The sequence below is a fragment of the Rhodamnia argentea genome, chromosome 9 (genome assembly GCF_020921035.1).
Source record: "Rhodamnia argentea isolate NSW1041297 chromosome 9, ASM2092103v1, whole genome shotgun sequence".
NCBI lineage: Eukaryota > Viridiplantae > Streptophyta > Magnoliopsida > Myrtales > Myrtaceae > Rhodamnia > Rhodamnia argentea.
Window position 1 is genome coordinate 26283856 of NC_063158.1, and position 24508 is coordinate 26308363.

Here is a 24508-nt window from a genome sequence, read left to right on the forward strand (position 1 = left end):
ATTTCTCAACAAAAACTTTGGGTTACAGTTTAGCCCATATGGCAATTTTTTTCCAACAGAAAAAAACATCGTCCCAGGTCGGTATCATGCATATGTTGGTGTTCAAAGGCTAACTTTGTCTTAGATGCCTGAGAATGAACCTTTTCTCTATTGGCACTCGAGAGAGAATCAGCTTTTAAGTGTGTAAAGTAGTACATCATTTGGCAACTGACTGCAGTCCTGTACTATAAGGCCAACTAATCTTCATGCTGTTTTCTTCATTGGCCGGCAAATATCTTATGTGTCTAGTGCATGTAATAAGTGTGACAGTGATTCTTTAATAAGGTTGTTCTTTAGAAATAAGAATCTCAACGTACAACTTATAGTAAATATGGACCAACTGAAACTGTGTTGATATCAATATTGAATTGAGCCTTCAGAGCAGACAAGAGTTCTACATGATTTTGAACTCCTTGAAATCCAATTCTTCCCTCTTTCTATTGTGGATCCAACAATTGTGTAGGAATTCACCAACTGGAACTACTTTATAGAAATCCTTTAGCAAGATGTGGTAGAGAAGGAACAAGTAATTGACAAAAGAACAGCGAGTAGAGGAAGAAGATGTATTCAAGTATGATGGGTATGCAAAACTGACCAGTGACGATGCCAAGAAAATGGGAGCAAGGGGAAGGGAAAGAAAGAGTAGAATTTTTTGGAAAATAGCGGTTCTGCAGTAGGTGGCACCGGAATATGCAGTCAGACCCGAAGTGGTCCTAACGTTAAGCGTTGGATCACAAGAAAAAGGATATCAAAAGGGTTTTTTTGTAGATGTGGAAAGGCAGGAGTTAACGAAAATTAAGCACAGAATTGCTGCTGCTCGTGCTTTCGACAAACAGAAGACTTGATGCAAACAATTGCAACATGGCTAGAATTTGAGTCATCCAAGATATTAACAGCAGTTCGTTCCAGCCACTAAATGTGACATGTTTCCTCAAAAAAGTACGGAACCAGAAAAAGTTGAAAAAAACATCCTTTTTTTATTTTTCGAGCAATTGAGATAAATTATTTAATTAACCCAACTAACTGTACAATAAAGCAGATGAAGAGAACAACAGCACAACAGACCATATCCCAAGTTCATTGTGATTTTCCATAGAAAATCTTAACGTTTTAACTCAGACAAGAGCTATCTAGCTCCAGCGCGAATGTAGAACTGTGTGATGATTGTGTTATGAAATTGATATCAGTACATGTTGGTAATTACTTGTGAATAAGGATTAGTTGAAATTAGCTGGTGGACTTGTGGAAAATCACCAGGGCTCCTTTCCTGATCCTAAGGAAACTTATTCATAGACATTCTCCAGCCTTTTTTATTACGTCTTTGATTGAATAACATCTTTATTCTCAAAGCTCCTCAACAATGCATAATTTCATTGCAAGCACGACTTGATTAGTCGACAAAGCATATTACTCACTGCCAGCATTAGTTGAACCAAAAAGTATTTGAATCATATCTAATGCTTGCATCTCGGAGAAGATTACTTAGAAAATAACTCCTGCGAGTTTTGATGATTTTCATGTTCATGATAAACTTCCAACATTGATCAAAGAGTTCAGGGCATTAAAGGATGACATCTGAAAATATGCAGGCCCAAAATCAAAGTGGTCCAGAAAAGGTCCTTGTCAGGGGTCTAAAGCCACCAAATGCATTTGGTCCTGCCCAGTGCTGTAAGAAAAAACAAGATGAACAGGCTATTGTCAGTTCTCCTGTATGTGATGGCATTATGGAGAGGGAGAATATGAGCTAACGAAACTACTCACCCTAATCAAGAATATATGAAGCATCCAATCATTGAAAAAACGAGTTCTTGCATATGAGTTTCTTCATTGTGTCTGTTCCTTTCTCTTTCACCTAACCGAAAGTCTCTCAAGAATATCTTTATGGGCAAGGGTTTCTGTTCCCCATACTGGCCCGAACCGTCCCTGTCCGACTATGCGAGCCACATTTAAAAGACAGGCCAAACCAAGATCCATCCAAATCTGCCTTGTGATGATCGGGTTTAGCTACAAGGTAGGCAAATCATGTTGATAAGTGGTGCTTCTTGGATCCGAGAATGACTCGACTCGTTGCTTTGAATGCCTCGCTTACCCATCCTTGGTTCTAGACTTGGACTTTAATGGTCGTATTAGGACAATCCAACAAACTGGTCATTTCAATTACTTATGATATTGGCTGAAGAAAATGCCAGCGAGGGGTGTTGGATTGATGATAAGTATGTGAATTCCATTAATTACCATCTCTTCACTTCTTGAAGTGCAGACGTGTTACTAATCCAGCATTATTTGTGAATTCTTTCCAACACCAAGGACAAGTACCTAATAACTTTCTTGAAACTCTATCATTGCTTCAGAGAAAAGGGTGGTCCAAGCATGAGTCCTAATTCGTTCTATATTAAAGACAGAGCGGATCAGATTCTGCAAAACAATGAGAGAGAGAGAGAGAGAGAGAGAGAGAGAGAGAGAGAGAGAGAATTAGAGAGAATTTAAACATGATTACCGCCAACAGCTCTCTGCGATTGTCATTTCGCCTGCGCAGCCTTACGGCCTTCTGCTCTAATTCGAGGATGTGATTCTGGCCAATTAGTGGCATCAACACATTCAGAATCTCATTAGGAGAAGTATTTTGAACAAAATTCTAGTCTACCACACAAAGTTTGGAGCGAGTACTAGTGATCCGGCCTTGTCGACTGAGATGACGACAACTGTTATATGACTAAATTGATTCTACATGTAGGGAGCTTTTACCTGAACTTTCTCGAAAGTACGAGCAGCAGCGATTCTGTTCTTGATTTTGTTGAGCTCTCGTCTTTGAGCATATTCCAAAGAGCCCTTTTTGAATCTTTTCCTTCTGGGCCATTTGTTTTCACTTTCGGTTGCATCTTCATGAAGGATCTGCATAGATAGGTCATATTCAGTGCCATACTAAAATCTTGGGAATGAGACACAAAGTTTTCCTTTCAAGACACAAAGCATTCGCATGAAACAATGAAAAGCATTCGCATGAAACAATGAAAACCATTCTCTTGAACAACAAAGTAAAGACATATGAAGATATCACTATGAAACTGTATTCTCTTTGTATCGAGCAGTCACTAGCGATGTGTTTGGAACAGATGACCCTGTCCAAATTCAATCTCATCAAAGCATGTCTAGCTATTTCAAACTCGACCCGTGTGTACACTTCAAAACAAATGCGTATCTTGCTCGATTGGATTCATGGTTTAGTGTAATTTACAAGCATCAAAAGCTAGGACTCCTCTTTCATTTGCCTAAAGAAAAAAATCTCACTCAAAATGGATCATGTCAAATTGATCATTTTGACTCAAATCCTAGTTCACAGTGCACATTCTCTTTGCTGCAAGTTCATTCAGGATGATTTATCAGGGGTTAGAAACCGGAGTTATTACCTCCCTTTTCTCGACAGCACCGTCTACAGCAATTTCATTCTTCATTTTGTTTGGTTCGAGCTGCCCAGCATATTTCAGAGAACCCTTCTCCCACCTTCTTGTGACACCTTTCTTTGCACTTTCAGGTACATTGTGTTCCTCTAGGATTTGCATGAAAAGGTCAAATTCAATGCAGGCATTATTGTCATCCAGGGGATGATGATCAACAGTGGGATCATATGAACCCAAGTAGTGGTTCCCGGAAAGTTCAAATTCACGGAGAAAGTTCAGTGAATCCATTATCTTATTTGCAAGGCTAAAATGCTCATAAAATTCACTCGAGCTGTGTTTCACTTGCTGCTTAATACCGAAGAAGGATGAAAGCTTTTGTATGACCCCACCGTACACTATCACACTTGTTGCATGCATTAGGCGCATTACTCATGACGGCTGCTAAATCAACAAACGAAATGGCATGGAGAATGGTCGTACCAGTCCTTGAGAGCACCTTTTCTTTTTGGGTTTTTCTAGAGGTGCCAAAATTCGTTTTGGAATTAAGAAAATGTAATTTCGACTCCTTTGTGAAACAAAGAGAATCATTCTCGGGCAGGTCACGCTAAGTTTGCCATCAAGACATCAACGCATACATTAACTTGTCGGGAAAATGGCATAAATAGTCATTGAACTTTGATCAAATGTGCAATGTGGCTATTGAACTTTTAATTTGCGCAATACAGTCCTTGAACTTTAGCCAAATGTGCAATGTGATCTCTGAACTTTTAATTTGTCTAATGTAACTCCTGAACTTTTAATACATGTTCAATTTAATCCCTAATATAGTCATTCCATTTCAAATTAGGGACAACATATAATTCATGGATTATATTGACATTTACAAAAAACAAAAAATAAAAAAATTCAGGAACTACATCGAACAAATTAAAAGTTCATGGACCATATTGCATATTAGACTAAAATTCAGGGACCACATTGATTAAATTAAAAATTTAGAAATCATATTACACATTTAACCAAAGTTCATAGACTATTTATATTATTATCCCAACATATCATTAGTCACTGCTCTCTTCGAACTAAGGATGGCAATGGGACGAGGTGGGTGTGGGGATATTCTATCCCCACCTGCCCCCACTATTATTAGAGAGGCCCAGCTCGGGCCATATTTATGTACTCGATCCCCGACCCTAGTGCTAGTGGTTATGCTGGTTTCTCCGACCCACTTGCCTCCTCTACAATATTTTTCACGCTTAACAATTTGAGTGTTAGTTTCTTCAACAGACATTCTTTCACTCTTGTAACAATCTTCGGAACAAATTGCAAGCTGAATGAATGTTTTATAGACAAAAAATTGTGGATTTGGAATAGTTAGGTCTATTAGCATAATGTTTAGTTTTGAAAATTTTCATGATAAATTGATGAGAAAATGGAATAAATTATTAGAAGTACTTTTGTTTATATACACAACTAATATAAAGGAACTGAATTGGCATACATAGGCCCTTGGCGAGGTTGAGCCTTGCCGACATTGCGCGAGGTGAGTCTTGCCAGCGGCGGGTGAGGCTCGCACTTGCTAGTGGCCGGCGGGGTCAACCTCTCCGGCCATCGCCTCTAGCCAGTTGCCAAGGTCCGGCAATCGGCTGGAGGAAGAAGAGTGAAGGGAAGAAAAGACAAAAAATAATCAAAAAAATATTAGAACATTATGACGGACAGCTGATCAAAATTAGTCGGATGGATTGAATTGGAATAATTGCAAAAATTTTAGGACTAAATCTGGAAAAAAAAAACTTGAGGACTGAATTACCACAATTGCAATAGGTTTCTAGGACCTTTCCGGCAATTTTCTTTTATGTATATGTAACTCAAGATAATCAACTAAAGTATTTTTGAACAAGTTTCTGCATAATAAGGTAATCGTGAACCCTTGACCAATGTATCGAATCTAACTAGGGTTCGCGGTGGTGGAGGACAATTGCAGGTTTTATTCATCCCATTTGGGCTGAGTTAGCATGGATATTCGGTGAGGTCGGTAAAATTGATATCCCTACTCCAAGCCCAAACCACATTATTTTAAACAGGCCGGAGCATATGATAAGAAAATTTAAGTATTTCATTCCTATTTCAATATCTACTTGTTTTCAACGTACGCAGCGGCTATTGTGAAAACACTTGCAAAGAACTTTAGTTGAACTTTTGTGTACAGGGATTTATGAACACTTTCATTAGTGTTAGAAAAAAATATTAGTCTACGTAGTTTCATTAATAGTTCGAGTAAGTTTAAGCTCAACTCGAGCTAATTAGACTAAATTTTTGCCTGTAAAACAAGTCAAATCACACTCAATAGCTCGACAAATTAAGATCCATCGAGCCTCTAGCTATGCATAATCAAGCCGACTCGACTTCAAGTATTAAGTTGTGTACACTGGACTTGATCACACTCGTACGACTAGAACTCGATTGGGATGTGGACCCGATTATTTTCTAGAAAAGTTTGTCATCCTTTGATTATATATGGTTGAAATCTTCTGGTATCTTGTCAAATTCCTGATGAAAGTACTTTATAGTCCACATATGAAAGTACTATAGTCTACATAACTCCCAATTAATACACAATCATGATCAACATTTCATGCTAGGCTTTGTGTGGTTATGGCAATGGTAACTCTTTTATAGAATAAGTGCACTGGAACTCCTAAAACTTATCATGAAAATATAAATGAGTCCTAAAACTTTCAAAAAGTGCAATCAAATCTTAAAACTTATCAAGAAAGTATAACCGAGCCCTAAAACTTTCAATAGGAGCAATCAAGTCCTAAAACTTGTCATAAAAGTGTAATAAAGTTCCAAAATTTTCAAAAAGTGCAATCAACGAAAGAATTTGAAAATTTTGAAAAGTCATAGAATTTTATTATACTTTTTGAAAGTTTTGGGACTTCATTGCATTTTCTGATAAATTTTAGAACTTAATTGTATTTTTTTAAAAGTTTTAATACACAATCGCATTTTCGTGACAAGTTTTAAGACTTTTAGCACAATTGTCCCTTCTTTTATTGGTGATGTGACAAGTGTGAGGTTGAAAACTCAGTCTGCAAGTGAAGTGAGTGATGATTTCCATTGGAAGCTAAAGTTTCCATTTGGTCCAAAGATTCCTTGGAAAGTGGGGTGAACAATGTACAGGAGAAAGAATATTTTGCTTTCATATGCATAGACATGATCTGGGATCCATTCAGCTTGCTTCCTAATGGGACTGGGTAACAAATTGGGTACTGAGGCTGACCAAGGCGGTGGTACCAACTAGGCCTGACTGCCCCATAAACGGAAGAGACAGCTTCTCTTTTGGACTATCTTAGACCAGTTGGCCCATGCCATAGAGTAGAGATTGACTATGCGCAGTTGCAAAAGGCTAGGGTTACTTTCAAGAATGATTTTTTTTCTGGAATCGTGTAAAATGTTATGTGTGTAGGGGATTTTCCATTGCTAGTCCCATAAACAAAACCCTACCAACACATTCTCTCTCTCTCCAACCAACCACAACATCCCCACCTCAGCCACTTGGCCACAACCAACTTCAAGCTTCATCACGGCAGCGTCGACCCCATCATCGTCGTTGGACCACGCGCCGCCTAACTTGACGATCTCCCTTGATCTAGACGAAGACTCTCGCCGATTGAGGGTGGCATCTGTCGATCGACGATGTTCATGACACACGGAGCACTTGAACGCTCACGTGGCCACTCACGCATGTGCGTAGAGAGAGAGAGGAGAGGAGGGGAGGGGAGGGGAGGGGAGGGGAATCGGGAGTATTTTGAGGTGTGGTTCATGCTCCCCATTGATAAGAATTTTCTGCTGGATGTTGCATTAGTTTAAGACTAAACCAAGATAAACCTCTGTGTCTTGATTTCTATTTTTCACATTTATTCTCTATTTTATTGTGATTGTGCATATAATCCCAGCAGTGGTCTGGACTTTTTTTTCTTCATACCGTTTAGAAGGCCCCAAAGCTCCTTTTTAGTGATCTGGAATCCTAGCACTCCTTGTCTTCTACAGGCTAATAACTTTATGTTGCCCTAGCAGCCATGCCCCCATATTGGCATATGCTATAATTACTTCCATGAAACATCTATTCGATCTCTCGATAGCTGCAATAATGCCCTTTTTCTTTCTAACCAGAAGTCTGCACGACACGATATCTTGCTGGAGTTGCTTTTGAGGACTTCATGCTCGCATCGAAGTGTGTTGTGGTCTAAAGAGAAGCGCTAACTTGCTCTAGCTTCAATCATGCCCACTAGTGAGCAAATGGTGCCAAATCAATCAAAACCAAGAAAAGAGAGAGAGAGAGAGAGAGAGAGAGAGAGAGAGAGAGAGAGAGAGAGAAGAAGAAGAAGAAGAAGAAGAAGAAGAAGAATAAAAAAGATCCCGCCCTATGAAAAAGGAGAGGCTAAGTGCAGCAAGATTAGTTGCTCTCTCGACAATTGCAACTAAATCATTCTGACTGAAATTGTGGAGGGATAATTGTATAGAAACTCCTACACCTATTTTATGACGGCCACTTTAATTTTAAACTTTTTAATTATGTTAATGTAATTTTAATTTTTTGATGATTTACTAATTTATTCTTAAACTTTTCAATTGTGTCAATATAATCTTAAACCTTTTTAAAAACTTACCTATTTAGTCTTAAACTTTTTAATAATTTGTTAATTCAATTCTTTTTTCCAGCATAGGTCTAGGACTAACATAGCAAAACTTCAACACATTTAGGACTAAATCGGCAAAACTTTTAAAGGCTTGGGACTAAATTGACACGAGTGGAAGGTTTTATGACTAAATTGGCAAATCGTTAAAATAATTAAAACTATATTGGCAGAATTGAAAGGTTTATGACTAAATTGACAAATTGTTAAAAGATTTAGGACTATATTGATACAATCAAAAGGTTTAGGACAAAATTAGTCACTGTACAATAGTTTTAGGACAATTTTTCCAATTGTAGAAGGTCATTGAACAAATGTTCGAAGTTCATCGGACAAATTAAACTCTTAGATCCGTCGACTCTAATTTCACAAAAATCCTACCACAATAAAGATTGCGGATGAATAAAGCGTACATTCAACAATTTTGCAAACGTAATTCGTGGTATCGAGAGCATGGACTCTTATCGGTTTGACCAAAACAATGTCGTTCTATGTTTAGCCTCGGGGACTTATCCAACCCACATGATGCCTCCCTTCTTTTCCCCTATAAACAACTATATAACAAAGTTAGTTGATAAAGAATGTTGATGCGCACAAAAGGGGGCAACCGCTAACCGACTATCCCTTTTAATAAGCGACATCTAGATATCGACATCGGCTTATTTATTTAAATTATCCACATGCAACGACCACGGCATGATTTGCCCTGAATTACTCGAACTCTTGATCAAATCGAATAAAGAAATTTATGGATACTTACATAATTTTGGGGTGATCAGGTAGTACTCATTAGTCATGTCTTGGGCGCAAAATCCAACATTGATTAGGAATCTCACGCAGCATACGAACGAAGAGGCCAGGCGATGCTATGTTTATTAGACTGGTCCATTAGGGACCATTTCACTAAATTATAGTTTGGACATCTGCTTTATCGGATGGTCCGCATTTGGACCATGAAATTTATAGTGATGTATAGTTGTTGTCTTTATTAGCTCCCAGCTAGTAAAATGTACTTTGGTTGTTTGAACTTGTAAACCCTAATGTTATAAAAGCGTGCAAGAGTCTACACGAAAATTACGGAGAGTTGTGATATTTCTGTGCACCCAATTTCTTTGAAGTTACGATTAAGAGGCATTTAATGTCCGTCTATTCTTATTAAGCGCCTCTTCCATGTTCAATCGAAGATAAGCGGGTCACGTCAAGATTAGGGGCTTTGCATCCTAAGGAGGTCCGGCGATTAAGAATAAAACCCGTAGACTAATTTCACAACTTCTCAAAGCGCAAAACCCTAGTTTCCATCTAGTTGAATATGGAAAAAGTACCAAAAAAGTCATAAACTTATTGTATTAGTACCAATTCAGTTCTAAACCTTTTAACTGGACCAATTTAGTCATAATCACATTGGTATTGATTCAGTCTATTCGGCCAATTTAGGCCGGAAATCACCGATCAAAACGTCGGTCGTGTCGATCGTTTTACATGACATGACTAGCGCTAAAGTGGACATTTTTTTCATAATTCTTTAATAAATTGTGTTTTTTTCTTTTCACTTTTCTTTTTGCATATGGCAGGCGAGGCTCGACGAGGCTAGGCTTGGCGAGGCCACCCCGACCTAGGCAAGGGTTGGCCTCGTCAACCATGGCCTATGGTTGGTGGTAGGCAAGCTACCGGAAAAACATAAAAGATAGAGAAGAAAAAAGAAAGGAAAAAATCAAAAAGAAAAAAAAAAATTCACGTCAGTAATTTTCTATCTAAATTTACCGGATGGATTGAATTGGTAGCAATGTAAAAATTTTATAACTAAATTTATCTAATTAAAAAGCTTATAATTGAACTGTTATCAATGCGATATGCTTAGAATTTGTTTAGCACTTTTCCTGTTGAATATGTAGCAACTTTGGCCTGTCTTTTCTTGACTTTAATTTCCACTTAGGATGCTATTATTATTACTAGTAATCAACATGTTGTAGGGTTTTTTTTTTTTTTTTTTCCGCTAAAAACCTGTCACTTGGCAACAATGAGGATACATGATATGCAATTAAAGCATGAAGTGGCAGTTCTCGAAACTTTTCTAAGGCACATGGCCGGCATTCGTACAACAGATGGCAATATTAACATGCAATTTCTAAGAATTAAAGGTTCCTCTGCATTAAAAGGTGAGGCATGACGTTGATCAGTGCAATTCATCATGATAGTCATCATCATTCTCCTAATCACATCACTTTATACGAAATGGGGCCAATTTGATAGGAAAAAAGAAAGAAAGAAAAGAGGATACAGATTTTAGCTTTTGAGTGGGGAATAAAGTCCATAAGCAGTAAATGAAAGTCGACCCTTCTTTGGTTACGAGGTACCCATTGAAATTCCCTTATAAAATCTGTGTGTATCACGTGATATCAAATGATTGTCGAATTAATGTTAACCTTGGACGAACCTAACATGAATTTTTTGCATGACATAAGATCATGCTATTCCCTCTCCGACCAAAACATCAAAATAGGTTCGTCTTTACGGATGAGATATTCAGCCATGGACAAAAGATGAAGACATGAGCATCTACTAGCCATTAGACAAATCCCTTAGCACATCAAGACATGAAGGTCTCGAAATATCTAAAGATGGAGATCTCTAGGATATGGATATATCATCATTAAAATCAACCTTGAGCCAGCATCCACATCTGTCAATTCAAATATACTAAGGAAAAAGTAAGAAATATCCCTTTAGAACATGAAAAACAATTATGTGACTGTCCTTAATCCCCCACATGAGGTATATGAATAAGTGATTATCTAATAAGGAGCAACGAATATCCGTCTTTTTTTAGATGGGACAAGACTGTCTATTTGGATATATTACGCCCGACAATATTAATATTAGGCTCATTGAAACTTCCTATTAAAAATTAAACATTTTAGCATCTCCTCTCACTTGCGAATTAGATTGGTATCATTTAGAGAATGCATGTAGAACTGAAGAATCGAGGACAACACACGAAACAAATGGAGGGCAGCCTTGATTATAACGATTGGTTGAGCTGAGGGTCAACTGGAGGTGACGGGACATTTGAGGTGGCGCACATTGAATCGAAAGCTCTCTTTAAACCTATCGAGAGATCAATTGCATTAAGAGTTTACATCTTTGATGGTGTAACCTAACCGTATATTTTTGCGTACTTTTACTTTTAAGAGATTAAATTTTCGATTCAACTAAACATATACGATCAGTATAGTGAACTACGACATGTATCCATAGATTGTGTTGTAGGTCGGCTATAGAGTCCAAAGCGTGATATATTTGTGATATCAAGTATTTTGTGATGTATTTATATTGATTTTGCTCCGATATATGCCGGATAAACATTATATATATGAAACATTTTTTGCTTTTAGGTGAATGACTCCTCTCTCTCTCTCTCTCTCTCTCTCTCTCTCTCTCTCTCTCTCTCTCTCTCTCTCTCTCTCTCGAGAAGAACACCATGCTTGTGTCGGCCGACCCTTAAGCCATTAGTATGCGGTAGTTAACGTCGTCAACCGTTGGCACTAGCGATCGTTTGGTGAAAAATTGATAGCTCACATCATAATATTACTTTTACGATCGCCAAAAAACTGTTATCCTAGCAAAGCCCTTCAAAAATATCAACTTTTAGATGGGACGAGACTAACTATTTGGATATATTAGGCCCAACAAGATTAATATTAGGCTCATGAAAACTTCATATTAAAATACAAACATTTTAACACATCCTCTCACTGGCAAACTGGATTTATATCATTTAGAGAATGCATGGACTACTGAAGAATTGAGGACAACACACGAAACAAACGGAGGGCAACCTTGATTGTAATGATTGGTTGAGCTGAGGGTCAATGGAGGTGATGGTGGTTGGCAAGGCCCGGCAAGGTTAGCCCTAGCCCAAGCAAGGTCGGCGAGGCCAGCCCTGGCCTAAGAAGAAATTAAAGAAGGAAGAAGGGAAAAAGGGAGAAAAAAAATTAAAGAGAATTTATCAAAAATTAAGTAAAGAAGGACGAAGAAAAAGAAGAGAAAAAAAAATTAAGAAAGTAATTACAATAATAAAATAATTAAAAATAAAGATTAAATTTTATTAGAAAAATAAAAAATAATTAAAAATCAAATTATTTTTTTTTTTAGGAAAATCAATTCCTTGACAAATGACGGAAATCGTTTTTTAATCCATTTTTAACTCTTAGCCAAAGATTGAAAAATATGGTCATTTTTCTGAAAATAACTTTTCGAAAAATATTTTCGGAAGACATCACATTTTTTGCTAAATAAATGGAGCCTAAGAGTTTTCATCTTTAATGGTGCAACCTAACCGCCATATTTTTGCCTACTTTTACTTTTAAGTGATTGAATTTTCAGTTCAACTAAACATATACGATTGTATAGTGAACTACGGCATTTACCCCTAGATTGTGTTGGTAGGTCGGCTATAGAGTCCAAAGTGTGACATACTTGTGATATTAAGTATTTTGTGATGTATTTATATTGAATTTGCTCCAATATATGACGGATAAATATTGTATATGAAACGTTTTCGCTTACAGGTGAATGACCTCGATCTCTCTTTTATTCTCTCAATCCCAAAAAATATTGTATTAGGAAAACTCGACACCATCCTCCCATCAGTAGACTCTCAAGCGATTAGTATGAGGCAGTCGAGGTCGTCAACCGTTGGCATTGGCGATCGCTTGGTGAAAAGCAATCATGATCCACGAACACTAAACACGTAGTTGGACAGAATGTCTACACTCGACGCCATACCCGGCTACGACCCAATAAAATACAGTAACACATACGAGAAATCCTATTCGAGTCTTTCCATGTTTTATTATCACGTTCACGTTCACGTTCAGTTCGGTTTATCTTAACGACAAAACACGGATTGTTACTCCCAGGGGCCCTGCTCTTTTCCTACATGTGGATCCCGAGACGATCGCATCGAATCACCAAAGCAATTATGCTTCATCAATACTTAGCGCACGCACGGGCACATTACAACCTGCTCCGATGCTACAACCAAGCACACGACGACACCGGACCGAATCCTTTGTCTGCGTCCGGCCTCCGAAACCACCAACAAAGCAAAGCGATTCCATTAAAATCCAAGCCAAGAAGGCCAGGCCCTCAAGAGAAAGAAAGCGAGAGAGGGAGAGGACCGAAGTCCCATCAAAGTCAAGGAGATGATAACTTCTCAGACAGCTGAACCGACCGACGGTACACACACGCGACACGTGGCCGACATGCAAATCAAAGAACGAAACCCTTTTCCCCCAGATGGGGCCATTGAGAAGAAGAATATACTCCGTGGTTAGTGGGGGGATGCATGATGATGATCACGAAGATGGAAGAACAGAAACGTTTTGACGCAGTACAGGGATCGATCCTAGGATGGGTTTTGCAAGATTTGCTTACGAAGTGATCTAATGAAACACTTAGAACGAATCCGAAACATCACTCTGTGAACCGGTTTTGTATGCTAACGTTTGGCGTAGTTTCAGAGTGTTTTTTCTGGTGGATGGGTCCCGTTTGGAGCCCACTGTTTCACGAGAAGCGCTTAAGCAGGAGAGAAGGGTCAGTCCACTTGCAGTTGCATGCTTTTTTGGTGAATTCAATCATGGAGTGCCCCCAGTGTTTTCTCAATATGTGGGGGAGAGGGAGAGAGAGATAGGAGTTGCTTTTTTGCTTTCTTCTGCTACCTGTTTAATTATTACATCTCTCTCTCTCTCTCTTCCTGGTTCAGTCTCGGTTTTATGCATTGACATGTGTTGACTAATCCTAACGAACCACCTCTTCTCTTTTTCTTGATAAAAAGAAGAAAATCTCCTCCCAATTTTCTTAGTGAAACATCAAAGGAAACCACCCATCTTTCTGTTTCTCAGATAATTGCTTCACATCCTCCAAACTTCTGTGTCTTTGTTCTTGCACAACCGTTCAGCTCTTCTAGAGATGACTAGCTTGCATGAAGAAGAAGAAAAAATCATCTCTTTTGCCTCGCTGCTGACATAGGTCTTCTTGATGTTCCTTGGATTCATGTCCAAACTGGAGCCTGCAAATAGAACACAGGCATCGATCTTCTGGAGTCACTCTAGAAGGTGGAAAGCTGAATCTGTCGAAGTTTTACAGCTGTCTAGTTAGTCCTTTGTGATCTAGCGGGATCAAAGGAATACCCAGGTATGTTTTCTCATACCTCTTTCAAGTAATCCTCATGAATCCCGCCGGAAGCTTACTTGCTGGTTTTGTGATTCAGTAATTAGTGTTATCCACATGAACATTATCTTGGAAAATCTGCTTATCTGTGAAAAGATGGATGTGCTTAGAGAAATTCTCCTGTTGGGTCATTAATTAGGAAAGTCCAAATAGGATGTGGACAAGAGACAACTATTTCTGGCTTTTCCTCAATGACATTAAGCAACAAATAGAACTTTTTTCTAGGGCGCACACTTCAGCAGTGTCTTTCCCAACTCTTAAAAGAGAATTTAACTCAACAGGCTAGATGACACATAGAGAAGATCAAGATTTTCCCAGAAATGAGAGCCTGAGAATCTGCAGTTTTTGCACCTGAAAAGGTGACTGAAGCAAAAACCCAATTTTTCTGATTCTTCACATAAGCATTGGTCCTGACCTGAGGCTGAGGGTGAAGTATAAAGCTAACTTTCTGAAAGGTGGGTTCTGAGGTTTCTGCAATTTTTTTATGCCTTCATTGGTTTAACCATTTGAAAGAAGAACCTCAAGGGCTTTTGTTTTTTCCTTTTTAGTTTTGTGTTACATGGCAAGTACTTGCTGTGAATGAGCCTAGCCTACATGTGCATTGTCACTCAGCAGCTTTCTTTTATCTCCATTACTCTCTTTTCTGGAAAAAAGAGAAAAAGAAAGAGAAAACTTGGCCCTAGCCAAGATTTTAGAAGATCATAGGAGATAAAGGCAATCCCAAGAGATATAATTGTACTATAGGACCACCAGCACACAACACACAGTTGGCGGTGGGGGCAATTCTTATTGACTTTTTTGGGATTGAAAGACATGTCTGTGTCCTGACAGAGGTTTGAGCAACATATATATCATGCAATTTTAGCACTCATCAAACATGGCATGTACAGCTAGTTTCAGATAGCTAAAAGCACATAAAATAATTGTTAAGAAAGAAGAGTCTCAGTTAAGAGAAGCCTTACCTTCTGATGTCTGAATCCAACATCAAGATACTGCAGAGAAACTTCAAAGGGTGTTTGTTATAAGGTACATTAGTTGCTTTTATTGTATGCATCCGCATTACATATGAGTGGCTAGAAATTGCAAAATTAGTTGCTCAGCATTCTTAAATTAAATTCCTATTGTGACTGGCCCAAAAAATGTTGTTATTAGTGCGTCATATAACATAGTAGAAGCGGAGCAGCTAAGTGGTTTTGGATTTTGAGTCAGGCTCAATATTTCTCAAATTTTGGAAAGAAATTCTATAAATCAAGATTCAGCATTGTTAGCACCAGATAGCTACAATGCATCTGCTTCGCCAATTCGAATATTTATTGGTGATACACACAGATCTTGTTTAAAAAGAAGGAAACAAATGCCAAAAATATGCTGGAATGTTTATGCCCTTTTCATGACTACTCTTGGCAGAGTTTGTTTCAAACCTGAATTAATAGATTTTTCTTTCCTGCTAGACATGTTATTAAAGAAGGATTTAAAACCGATTCCCATTCTTAGCCTGCATATATATGATGAAAAATGGGCTAGTTTATATCCATGGAATAAAATATTTATCGGCTTGTTTTAATATTACCTTAGCTTTTTCCGAAATGTATTAGCTTTGGCTCTTTGGGAACCCAACTACAATGCAAATTACACAGAAAAAAGTTGAAGCATCAGTATATCGAATTACGATATATTTCTCGAGATTCAAAACAATAACATTTTTCAGCAAATAAGGAAACTAAAATCTGATGCTGCAAAACTAGATAAAACTTGAACCGTTACATATGACTTCCTAAATTGCTCTCCATAATTCTTACCTCTTTAAATTTAGCGAAAGCAGTACTGCCTTCTCCAGTTGGGTCAGATTCTATCGTTTCCAAAATCAGATTTGCCATTACTCCACAATAATTGAGGTACCAATATTGTTCATGAGTGAAAGGTTGGTCGATGCTGATGCTGTAATGTATTACTAATGTTTACGAAATTAACAATAAATGATGCAATAAAGGTGGTATTTATATGGTCAAGAGCCAGATAGCTACCTATTCAGTCCATACACGCAAGTGCCGACCTCATCTTTTTCAAAATCAGAAGTCTCCCCATTTCAAGTGTTCTTTTGCTACAACTGTCAGGATTCGGCTAAAAATGGTTGAAAGTCCCAAGATTTTTCTTGAATGGAATCCCATTTCTCATCGTCGTACTTTAACAGACCAGTTGGTTTATTAAAGTTTTCTGTCACTGTCCGCAAACAGCAGAGACAAATCTGCATGACTTTAGGCAGAGTGTTGTCCTGGGAGTTGGAGCATATTTCATTTCTTGGGTATTTCTTCAGGAAAATGTTTATGGGGTTCATGTCTATAGGGAATTTTACCTATAAATGAGCCGATTTCTATTGGAAGAATTGATGAAAAGGTGAAGCTGCTTGGATTCTGTTCTGTTCTTTGTTTTATTGTTCTCCTCCTTTCTGAGTTCCCAATCGAATTTGAACTGCATTCATTCTGCTTTTTCTGAATGAGGATTTGTGATCTTTCCTTCTCTTTCTCTTCCTTTCTCTTTTTCAATTTGTTCCTCAATGGTTCAATAGCAGATAGTTTTTGGGTTTAGGTGTTTCTCTTCCATTTTGTGGTTCAATAATGTTGGCCATCCCTTTCTGCCATTTGCTTTTCGGTTTTTACTCGATCGACCTCAGTCTCTATTGATGTCTATCTTTCAATATTGAATTCGAAATTTCTCATGATCCTCAATTTGTGTTTGGATTTGTGGATCAGTTTCTTCACTGGAATCTGCCGGTACTGACTGAAATTTGTGCTTCAACTAATTGATGTATTGGCTTTATGAGGAATAGAATTTGGGTATCTCAAATCATCCTTTTTTGAATTTTTTTTTTTTTTATTTTGGGCATACAGAATCATGCGGTGGCTTTGCTTTTGATGACTTCCTTCTTACATTTGTGCAGGAAGCTCCGTTTGTTGTTGATCCATTTTTAGCTACACTTTGCTTGGAAGCTCTTCCGAAGTTTCTTGATTGGTCACCTTAAAATGGATAGACCATATCTTTCTGAATTCTCTGTAATTCAAAGCACACTCGCTGAAAGGTGAGGCTATCGGGACTCAGAATCTGGTCATGAGCCCTGGAATTTGGATAACAAGAAGAAGGAACCACAAAGATGAAGTATATGAAACTTGGGACAAGGCCAGACACGTTTTACACAGAAGAAGCAACAAGGTACAGAGAGTGAACAAAGATGGAGATCCCTTTTTTTTTATGCAAATACTGATGATGCTTGTGATTGACATCTTAGTTTTGGACAAACATTTGCAGAACGGTGACTTCAGATGCACCGACAGACCTAATTTTACGAATCAACAACATCAATTATCATCTCCACAAGGTACAGGTTCAGAAAGCCCTACTCAACCTAAATATTGGGACAACTCAATCCTGCTGATATTAGTTTGAATTGTGGAGAGGAAATACATCTACGTGTGTGTAAATCAAATAGCAGATGATAAAACTTCTTGAAATTCTGAAATACAATCTCATCTTCAGATAGGAAAAGGACTAGATTGAAAGCTCATGAGCGTACAAAACTTTTTATGTTACTTGAATTGTTTATGTTGATTTATTTCAGCTCTGTTAACATAGTCTTTAGTCGCAGTTCTCTCTGCTACCGAAATGCGGTCTCTTACAACAGCTTTGCCCGACCGATGATGGTGAAACCACCATAGATCTCCATGACATTCCCGGAGGAGAAGAGGCTTTTGAGTTGTGCGCTAAATATTGCTACGGAATTACCATCAACTTCAGCGCATATAACTTTCTACCTGCATTTTGCGCTGCCAAGTTCCTCCGCATGACTGAAGCAGTGGAAAAGGGAAATTTCGTGCTGAAGCTCGAGGCTTTCTTCCATTCGTGCATTCTTGAGGGGTGGAAGGACTCCATCATCACGCTTCAGACTACAAACAAACTACCTGAATGGTCTGAATCTCTCGGAATTACTAGGGTGTGCATTGACTCAATTGTGCAGAAAATTCTCACCCCTCCGCCAAAGGTTAAGGCATTTCTTGTTTTCCAACTTTTGCTTCATTTATACAGATTTTCAGTGACTAAATGTGGCAAAAATTGCTACATATATGCAGGTCACATGGTCTTATACTTATACAAGACCAGGATATGACAAGAAAAATCGCCAGTCAGTACCTCGTGATTGGTGGACAGAAGATATTTCTGATCTAGACATAGATCTCTTCTGTTTTATTATCATTGCTGTACGATCAACGAATATGCTTCCTTCACAGCTTATTGGTGAAGCTTTGCATGTCTATGCCTCTCGCTGGCTACCAGACCCGACTAAGACTAGGACTATCGGAAGTACCGCATCACAACCAGAAGAAATCACGGTGAAGAACCAGCGGATCCTAGAGGCTATCGTAAGCATGATCCCAGCGGAACGGGGTTCTCTTTCAATTAATTTCCTGCTAAGGCTGCTGAGTCTTGCAAACTGTCTAGGATCATCTCCATTAACTAAGACTGAACTCGTCCGGAGGTCCAGTCAACAGTTGGATGAGGCGAAAGTGGGTGATCTGCTGTTTCCTTCTTATTCCACATCAGACCAACACTTTTACGACATGGAATTGGTACGGTCCGTGTTGGAAAGTTTTTGGGTACTGTGGAGAAGACAACCTCCCGGATCTTCAGAGAAGGGCGAGTCTACGAGATCAGTTAGGAAGGTTGGGAAGCTCATTGATTCTTATCTTCAAGTGATTTCCAAGGACGTCAAAATGCCCGTGTCCAAGGTAGTATCTCTTGCCGAATGCTTGCCCGATATTGCCAGGCCACTGCATGATGACCTCTACAAAGCTATTAACATCTACCTGAAGGTAATAAATTTGAAGCATTGACACATGGATAGAAACATCGGCAGAATAGAGTAGATGTTCTTATCTTGACTTTCAAGGTACTCGTCTGTTTATTGGATGGCTTAACAATCGGCTTCATGCTACTTCATGTGCTAGCAGGAGCATCCTGATTTGTCCAAGACCGACAAGAAGTTCCTCTGTCGGATTTTAGATTGCCAGAAGCTGTCTCCAGATGTACGAGCGCATGCCGTGAAGAACGAGCGCCTGCCCTTACGTACTGTGGTTCAAGTCCTCTTCTTCGACCAAGAGAAATCCACCAGGGGAGCAACCACACCTCATAGCTTGGCTTCACACAACACCACAACTAGGGGAAAGGAGACACACGCTGCAAGAGAAGATCAAGGCAAGCCAAAGCTAAGCCCGGAAGTTCGACTTCCAAGAGCAGATGACCCGACAATCTCCGTAGCTGAAGCCAGCACGAAAGATCATCCTAGGACAATGCAACCGGACATGAAGCTACCGAAAGAACTGGAGAGGAAGTTGGCGATGAGGGAGATAGAGGAAGGGGTGGAGTCATCAGAGAAGGCAAAGGATGTCGCCACAGAGGAAAGATCGCGAAGCAGAAGCATGTTGGACCCCCATAAGATCGGGAAAAGAACCGGTAAATCGGATTGTGGCCATAATAAAGGGCGAGAGAGATAGCAAATCGGCTGATGGTCATTTTCATATATCAGAAAGAAGCATTTCAGGATCTGTAACTTTTCCTATGCCCATCAAATAGTTTGGTTCTGAGTGATGATTTACAATGTAATCTGCAATTTGTGAGTAGACATAGCTTCTATAAGATGAGAACCTCCATAAACCAAAGAAGAAATTCTTCAGGAACTAATCCTAAACCATTCATTACCAATATACCAGCAACATACACTGTTAGATGTACCTCTCATACTCCTTTCCTCTAAAGACATTATTTTTTTTTTTTTTTTGTCAGACTTCTTACTGATGATGTTTGATGTGGACCTAGAGTCAAGTAAATAAGATCTACGCAGAAACCTCGTAAATCAATTCAGTTTTGAACTGTAAAAAATACGTTGTTTAAGGTTAATTTTATTGTAAAACCATACTTTCCGTAAATTATAAAACTCTTGTCATGAAGTAATCCTTTTTTTTTCTGGCAGGTCATAAAGTAATCCTTTACACACTTAAAAATTCTAACAATTGGTATCTTACTTCACTTGGGTACCACAAAATTAGAGAGAAAATCTGACAGGTGGTATCTTTTTTATTTTTTAAGGACCCACCCAACGATTTATAAAGTGCTTTAAATTAGGGGTGATTGGTTTTCGATCAAAGTTGATCCCACCCCGGAGCAGGGAACTGGACCCGAGGTGCTTGGAATTGGACCGGACCAGACCCGTCCGGTTTCCAACCTAGTGAAACCTATATATTCATATTTTAAATAGTAATTAAGAGGTTAAATAGTTTGTTTAAAGATTTTTTAAGAATTAAATCATAAAATAAAAAATAATCAGTCCGATTCGAACAGTTTGAGTGGGTGGACAGTTCTATTTGGAAATTGAGAACGGAACCGATGCTTTCAATTTATGGAATCGGAATTCGGATCGACATCTCTGTTGAACCGGCTAGTTCGATCTGATCAAGGCAATTTCCAACCCTGTCAATTATTTTTGCTCACTTTACTTTTTTTTATTTTTCTGCTACTTTTTTGTTTTTTGGTCTTTTTTTTCTACTTATTTTTTTTGGTCCTTTTTTTTTTTTTTTTTCTAGTTCTACTTCACATACCTAAAGAAAAAGCTCTCGCTCTTCACTTTCAAGACTCAAAATTCTGTAAAACCCAGCTGAGCAAAGACGAATTCGAGCTCTGATTCTGCTTCCCTCAGGTTCGTTCGGCTCGTGCACTATCCCTTCACTCCTTCAGTCTACTAATTCCGATTCACCCATTTCAGGATTCAACGTGATCGTGCTATAAATTCCGTTGATTTCTCGTGCCGGGAGTTGCAGAAGCTGGTTATGGCGGAGAAGGGAGGAAAAGGGTTTTCGCTGCCCAGTAAAGCGGTCAAGTCCTCTCTCAAATCCGCCACTCCTAACGGAGGTAAAAGTAATGTGACCCATTCTTGCCCGGTGTCTTGCCCAATCACATTTTGTTTTTGTAGCGATCAGCCTCTTGCTGTTCTTAGTTTTTGCTAAGAATTCCATCGTTTGTGTGTTTTTAACGTGTAGCATCTGCGAAAGGCAAGGACGATAGCTCTGCGAAGTCCAAGAAGGGAAGGAAGGTTCAGTTTAATTCCGAAGGTTTGCATCTTTTTATTTCGTTTAGCTTTTGGGAGTTTTATTCTTCATCATGCTTGTAAATTGGAAGTGGTTGGAGATGTGGTTTCTGTGACTTTCCGTGATGGGCCCCATTTTCTTGCAATGATGTTTCTTGGTGGTGCTACTTTGCATAGGTCTGGAGGATGGAATTTTTAGCTTCTCATCTGGTGGCAAAGGGGACGGTTTGTTGAATAAATGTCCGGCTTCGAATCATCACTTTCAGGCTATTTCAGTGGATTTATTGTTTGGCAGCTCCATGTGATTTCAGTTGTTTGCGATGTGTTATTTACTACTTATTGCATGCTGATTATTTTTGTCCTGGCAATCTGTGTATTTTCTTAGTAAATTTGGGCAAAGGAGGGAAAGGAGATAAGACTGGCAATGCTGCAAAAAGTTCTGCTCCCAAAGAACCGGTTCCTCTAGAGCTCAGAGTTGAGCAAGGTACGTGTTTAGCCATACCCCACCTTTTTTCTCAATGGCGCTGATTGAATTTCTTACTTATGGGTTACTTCAACCTCTTACTGTTGGGCATACCTTCACTGTGGAGCTTCACTTGAATTGGTTTGTTTTAGGTCTGAAAATCCACAATGAAATGAGATCAACAGTAGACCTAAAAAAAATTTTATTTGAAATAGTTAGGTTCAAGCAAGACAGTCTTGGCAAAAAGGCATTCTAGTTAATACAGTGTAGAGACGGATGCCTCACAAATGACCTCTACCTCTATGAGTTAATGAACATACCTAATCATTGGCTTATGATTGTATGCTTACTTGTGAACAATACTTTATGTTTTCGCCAATTTTTTGGTTTGGTTTAGACTATTACCATGTTGGGTATTCTCCCTGATCTTGTGATATTATTGAATTTATAGAACTTCCAAAACATGCCAAATGTCTGATGGACTGTGAAGCTACTGAAATCTTACAAGGAATCCAGGAGCAAATGGTCATATTGTCTGAGGATCCAACGATCAAAATTCCTGTGTAAGGAGTACATTCTTATGGGCATTCTTTTGATCCTCCTCTTTCAAGATACCTGAGTGAAATGCTGTTTCAGATCCTTTGACCGTGGATTGCAGTATGCCAAAAATGGAATTCACTATGCAGATCCGGCATCAGTGAGAAGAGCTCTAGAGTATCCTTGTTCTTTTAAGTTTCTTTAGAGTGCTTTAATTATGTGATTATTTCTTCTCCTAATGGGGTCCCATGCAATTGATTAAATGTTGTTAACCATTAACTCAACTTGAAGGCCTCTTACACAATATGGTGTCACTGAGGGCGAGGTACTAATCTCAACTTTTTGGGTGCCATTTCTTAAGAAGAGGCAGTGCCATTAATCTCAGATTTGGTGCAGATATGTGTCATTGGGAATGTCTGTCCAGAAACCTCCGGATGAAGTTTTTGCTCTTGTTCCATCCTTGAAGGTACTCTATGACCATGCTTTAAGATCTTTAGCTTGCCATGGACAATTTTCGATGTGGATGGTAACCTTCATTAGTAGAGATAATTTGAGCACCCCTGTTCAAAGCCCTTTTCATCCGCTGAAAGGCTTTTCTTTTGTATACTCCATCAGTGGAAAATTTGGCTTGTGTTGGATAATTGTGAGAATCAAGCATGGTGAAACATGCTAATATCATTTTGAACTGAAGAATTGAATGCAACTTCCGAGATTTGAGTCAACATTTCATGTTTTGGATTCATAGGGTTCTTTTCACAACAGAGCTTTTGATTTGGATTCACCAGTTAAAAGAACTTTAGATGTTATCCAGCTAGAGTTATTGGATTTTTCGCTTTTTGTTTACAACTCATGTAGGGGTAATACGTGTATAATATTCCTGCATGCTAAAAACTAGAGACATCGTAAAAGTCTCTGTATATGTCATTCTATCTCCTTATGGCCATGTTTGCTATTCGGCTTTGCAAGCCTTGTTTAAGTGTTTAGAAAAGGAAACTCGTCCAGACAACTACTCTACCATTTCAAACTGATTCTGGATGTATGATCCTTCCAGTTGCCTCCTTGTGATCATTACCACTACCTTGTCTTAGACAGGTTTTGACCCCAAGCTTTGTGCAGGCTAAGAAAAGCAAGCTTGCTGAGCCTCTCAAAGATGTTCTGGCTGAACTAGTTAAGCTCAAAAAGGCAATGTGACAACATGACAGCCCTGCAGAGATCTGCACTCTGCAGTAAGATACCGCAGTTGCTGATTGACTGACATGGCTTCTTCTCCCTTCTTGCTTTTCCTTGATGCTGATTACCGCCTGGTCTTTAATGTTGACTGCAGGTTTTTTTGGTTTATAACGTTTACTGTTTTGCTGCTCTCGGAACTCAGGGTAGAGTAGTTTGGTGGGTTAGATTGTTTGTACAGCTTCACCTAGCAGAACAAGAAGCAGTATCCTCAGGACTTTCCTGCATCATTTTGTCACTTGTCTGATTCATTTATTTACTTGAATTTAGAGATGCAAGGTTTGCCCGTGGAACAGTGTTGCTGATAATTTAGAAGTGTATTGTGCATGTGTTGACTCCCTGAACATGATAATGGCCTTTTTATGATATTCATGACAATCATCTCCGGTACTAGCCTCGTCTTCTCATTGTTTTGAGCCTGTGAAGTTGGTACCATAAGCATTTCATTCTCCACCATCTTGATGGAGGAGTTTACCAAGTGAGGTTTGTGCAGTTCATTTCCTACCGGTTGGCGCTCTCTCTGTCTCCCCACCTGAACATAAAAGTCCATCCTTTTACTATCATTTTCCAATCATGGGTCTTTTATGACTAAAGGTTGAGTTTTAATAGTCTTAGCACATTAGATATTCAAATCTAAATATCTAGTTGCTAACTTAGTTTCCATTACGGTTCTGTTCTTTTGTCCAAAAAAGCATGTGCGTATGATGCACAATATTATTCCCAAGACTTTTGGATTCTGAGCTTTGAGATTAATAGCAAGTGAATAATTCTGGCAGCCGTGTGA

The 24508-nt window shown here is 38.7% G+C and overlaps 3 protein-coding genes across 4 annotated transcripts; 2 read left to right on the top strand and 1 right to left on the bottom strand.

The window, feature by feature from the left end:
* Positions 1–986: 986 nt before the first annotated feature.
* On the bottom strand, positions 987–3737 carry LOC115729236. Its single transcript, XM_030659738.2, has 4 exons — positions 3447–3737; positions 2785–2931; positions 2537–2611; positions 987–1705 (listed from the first exon to the last, which is right to left on the bottom strand). Exons 1-4 carry the CDS (start codon positions 3723–3725, stop codon positions 1637–1639), a joined length of 570 nt encoding a protein of 189 aa, XP_030515598.1. The 5' UTR covers positions 3726–3737; the 3' UTR covers positions 987–1636.
* Positions 3738–16783: 13046 nt separating this feature from the next.
* On the top strand, positions 16784–20139 carry LOC115729234 (BTB/POZ domain-containing protein At5g47800). Of its 2 annotated transcripts, none has more exons than XM_030659727.2 (5): positions 16784–17575; positions 17672–17741; positions 18003–18401; positions 18490–19230; positions 19369–20139. In XM_030659727.2, the coding sequence occupies exons 1-5, from the start codon at positions 17517–17519 to the stop codon at positions 19909–19911; spliced, it is 1812 nt and encodes a 603-aa protein (XP_030515587.2). In that variant the 5' UTR covers positions 16784–17516; the 3' UTR covers positions 19912–20139. The 2 variants fall into 2 exon arrangements, with proteins under 2 accessions (XP_030515587.2, XP_030515588.2); XM_030659728.2 differs by having other exon boundaries at positions 16785–17575; positions 18009–18401.
* On the top strand, positions 17361–24068 carry LOC115729235 (DNA-directed RNA polymerases IV and V subunit 4-like). The gene is given in 11 exon segments (XM_030659737.2): positions 17361–17365; positions 21235–21322; positions 21451–21522; positions 21675–21737; positions 21883–21981; positions 22412–22523; positions 22597–22674; positions 22789–22822; positions 22894–22926; positions 22928–22963; positions 23614–24068. Coding segments are annotated over 10 exon segments (684 nt in total). The 5' UTR covers positions 17361–17365; positions 21235–21240; the 3' UTR covers positions 23689–24068.
* The last annotated feature ends 440 nt before the right edge of the window (positions 24069–24508 follow it).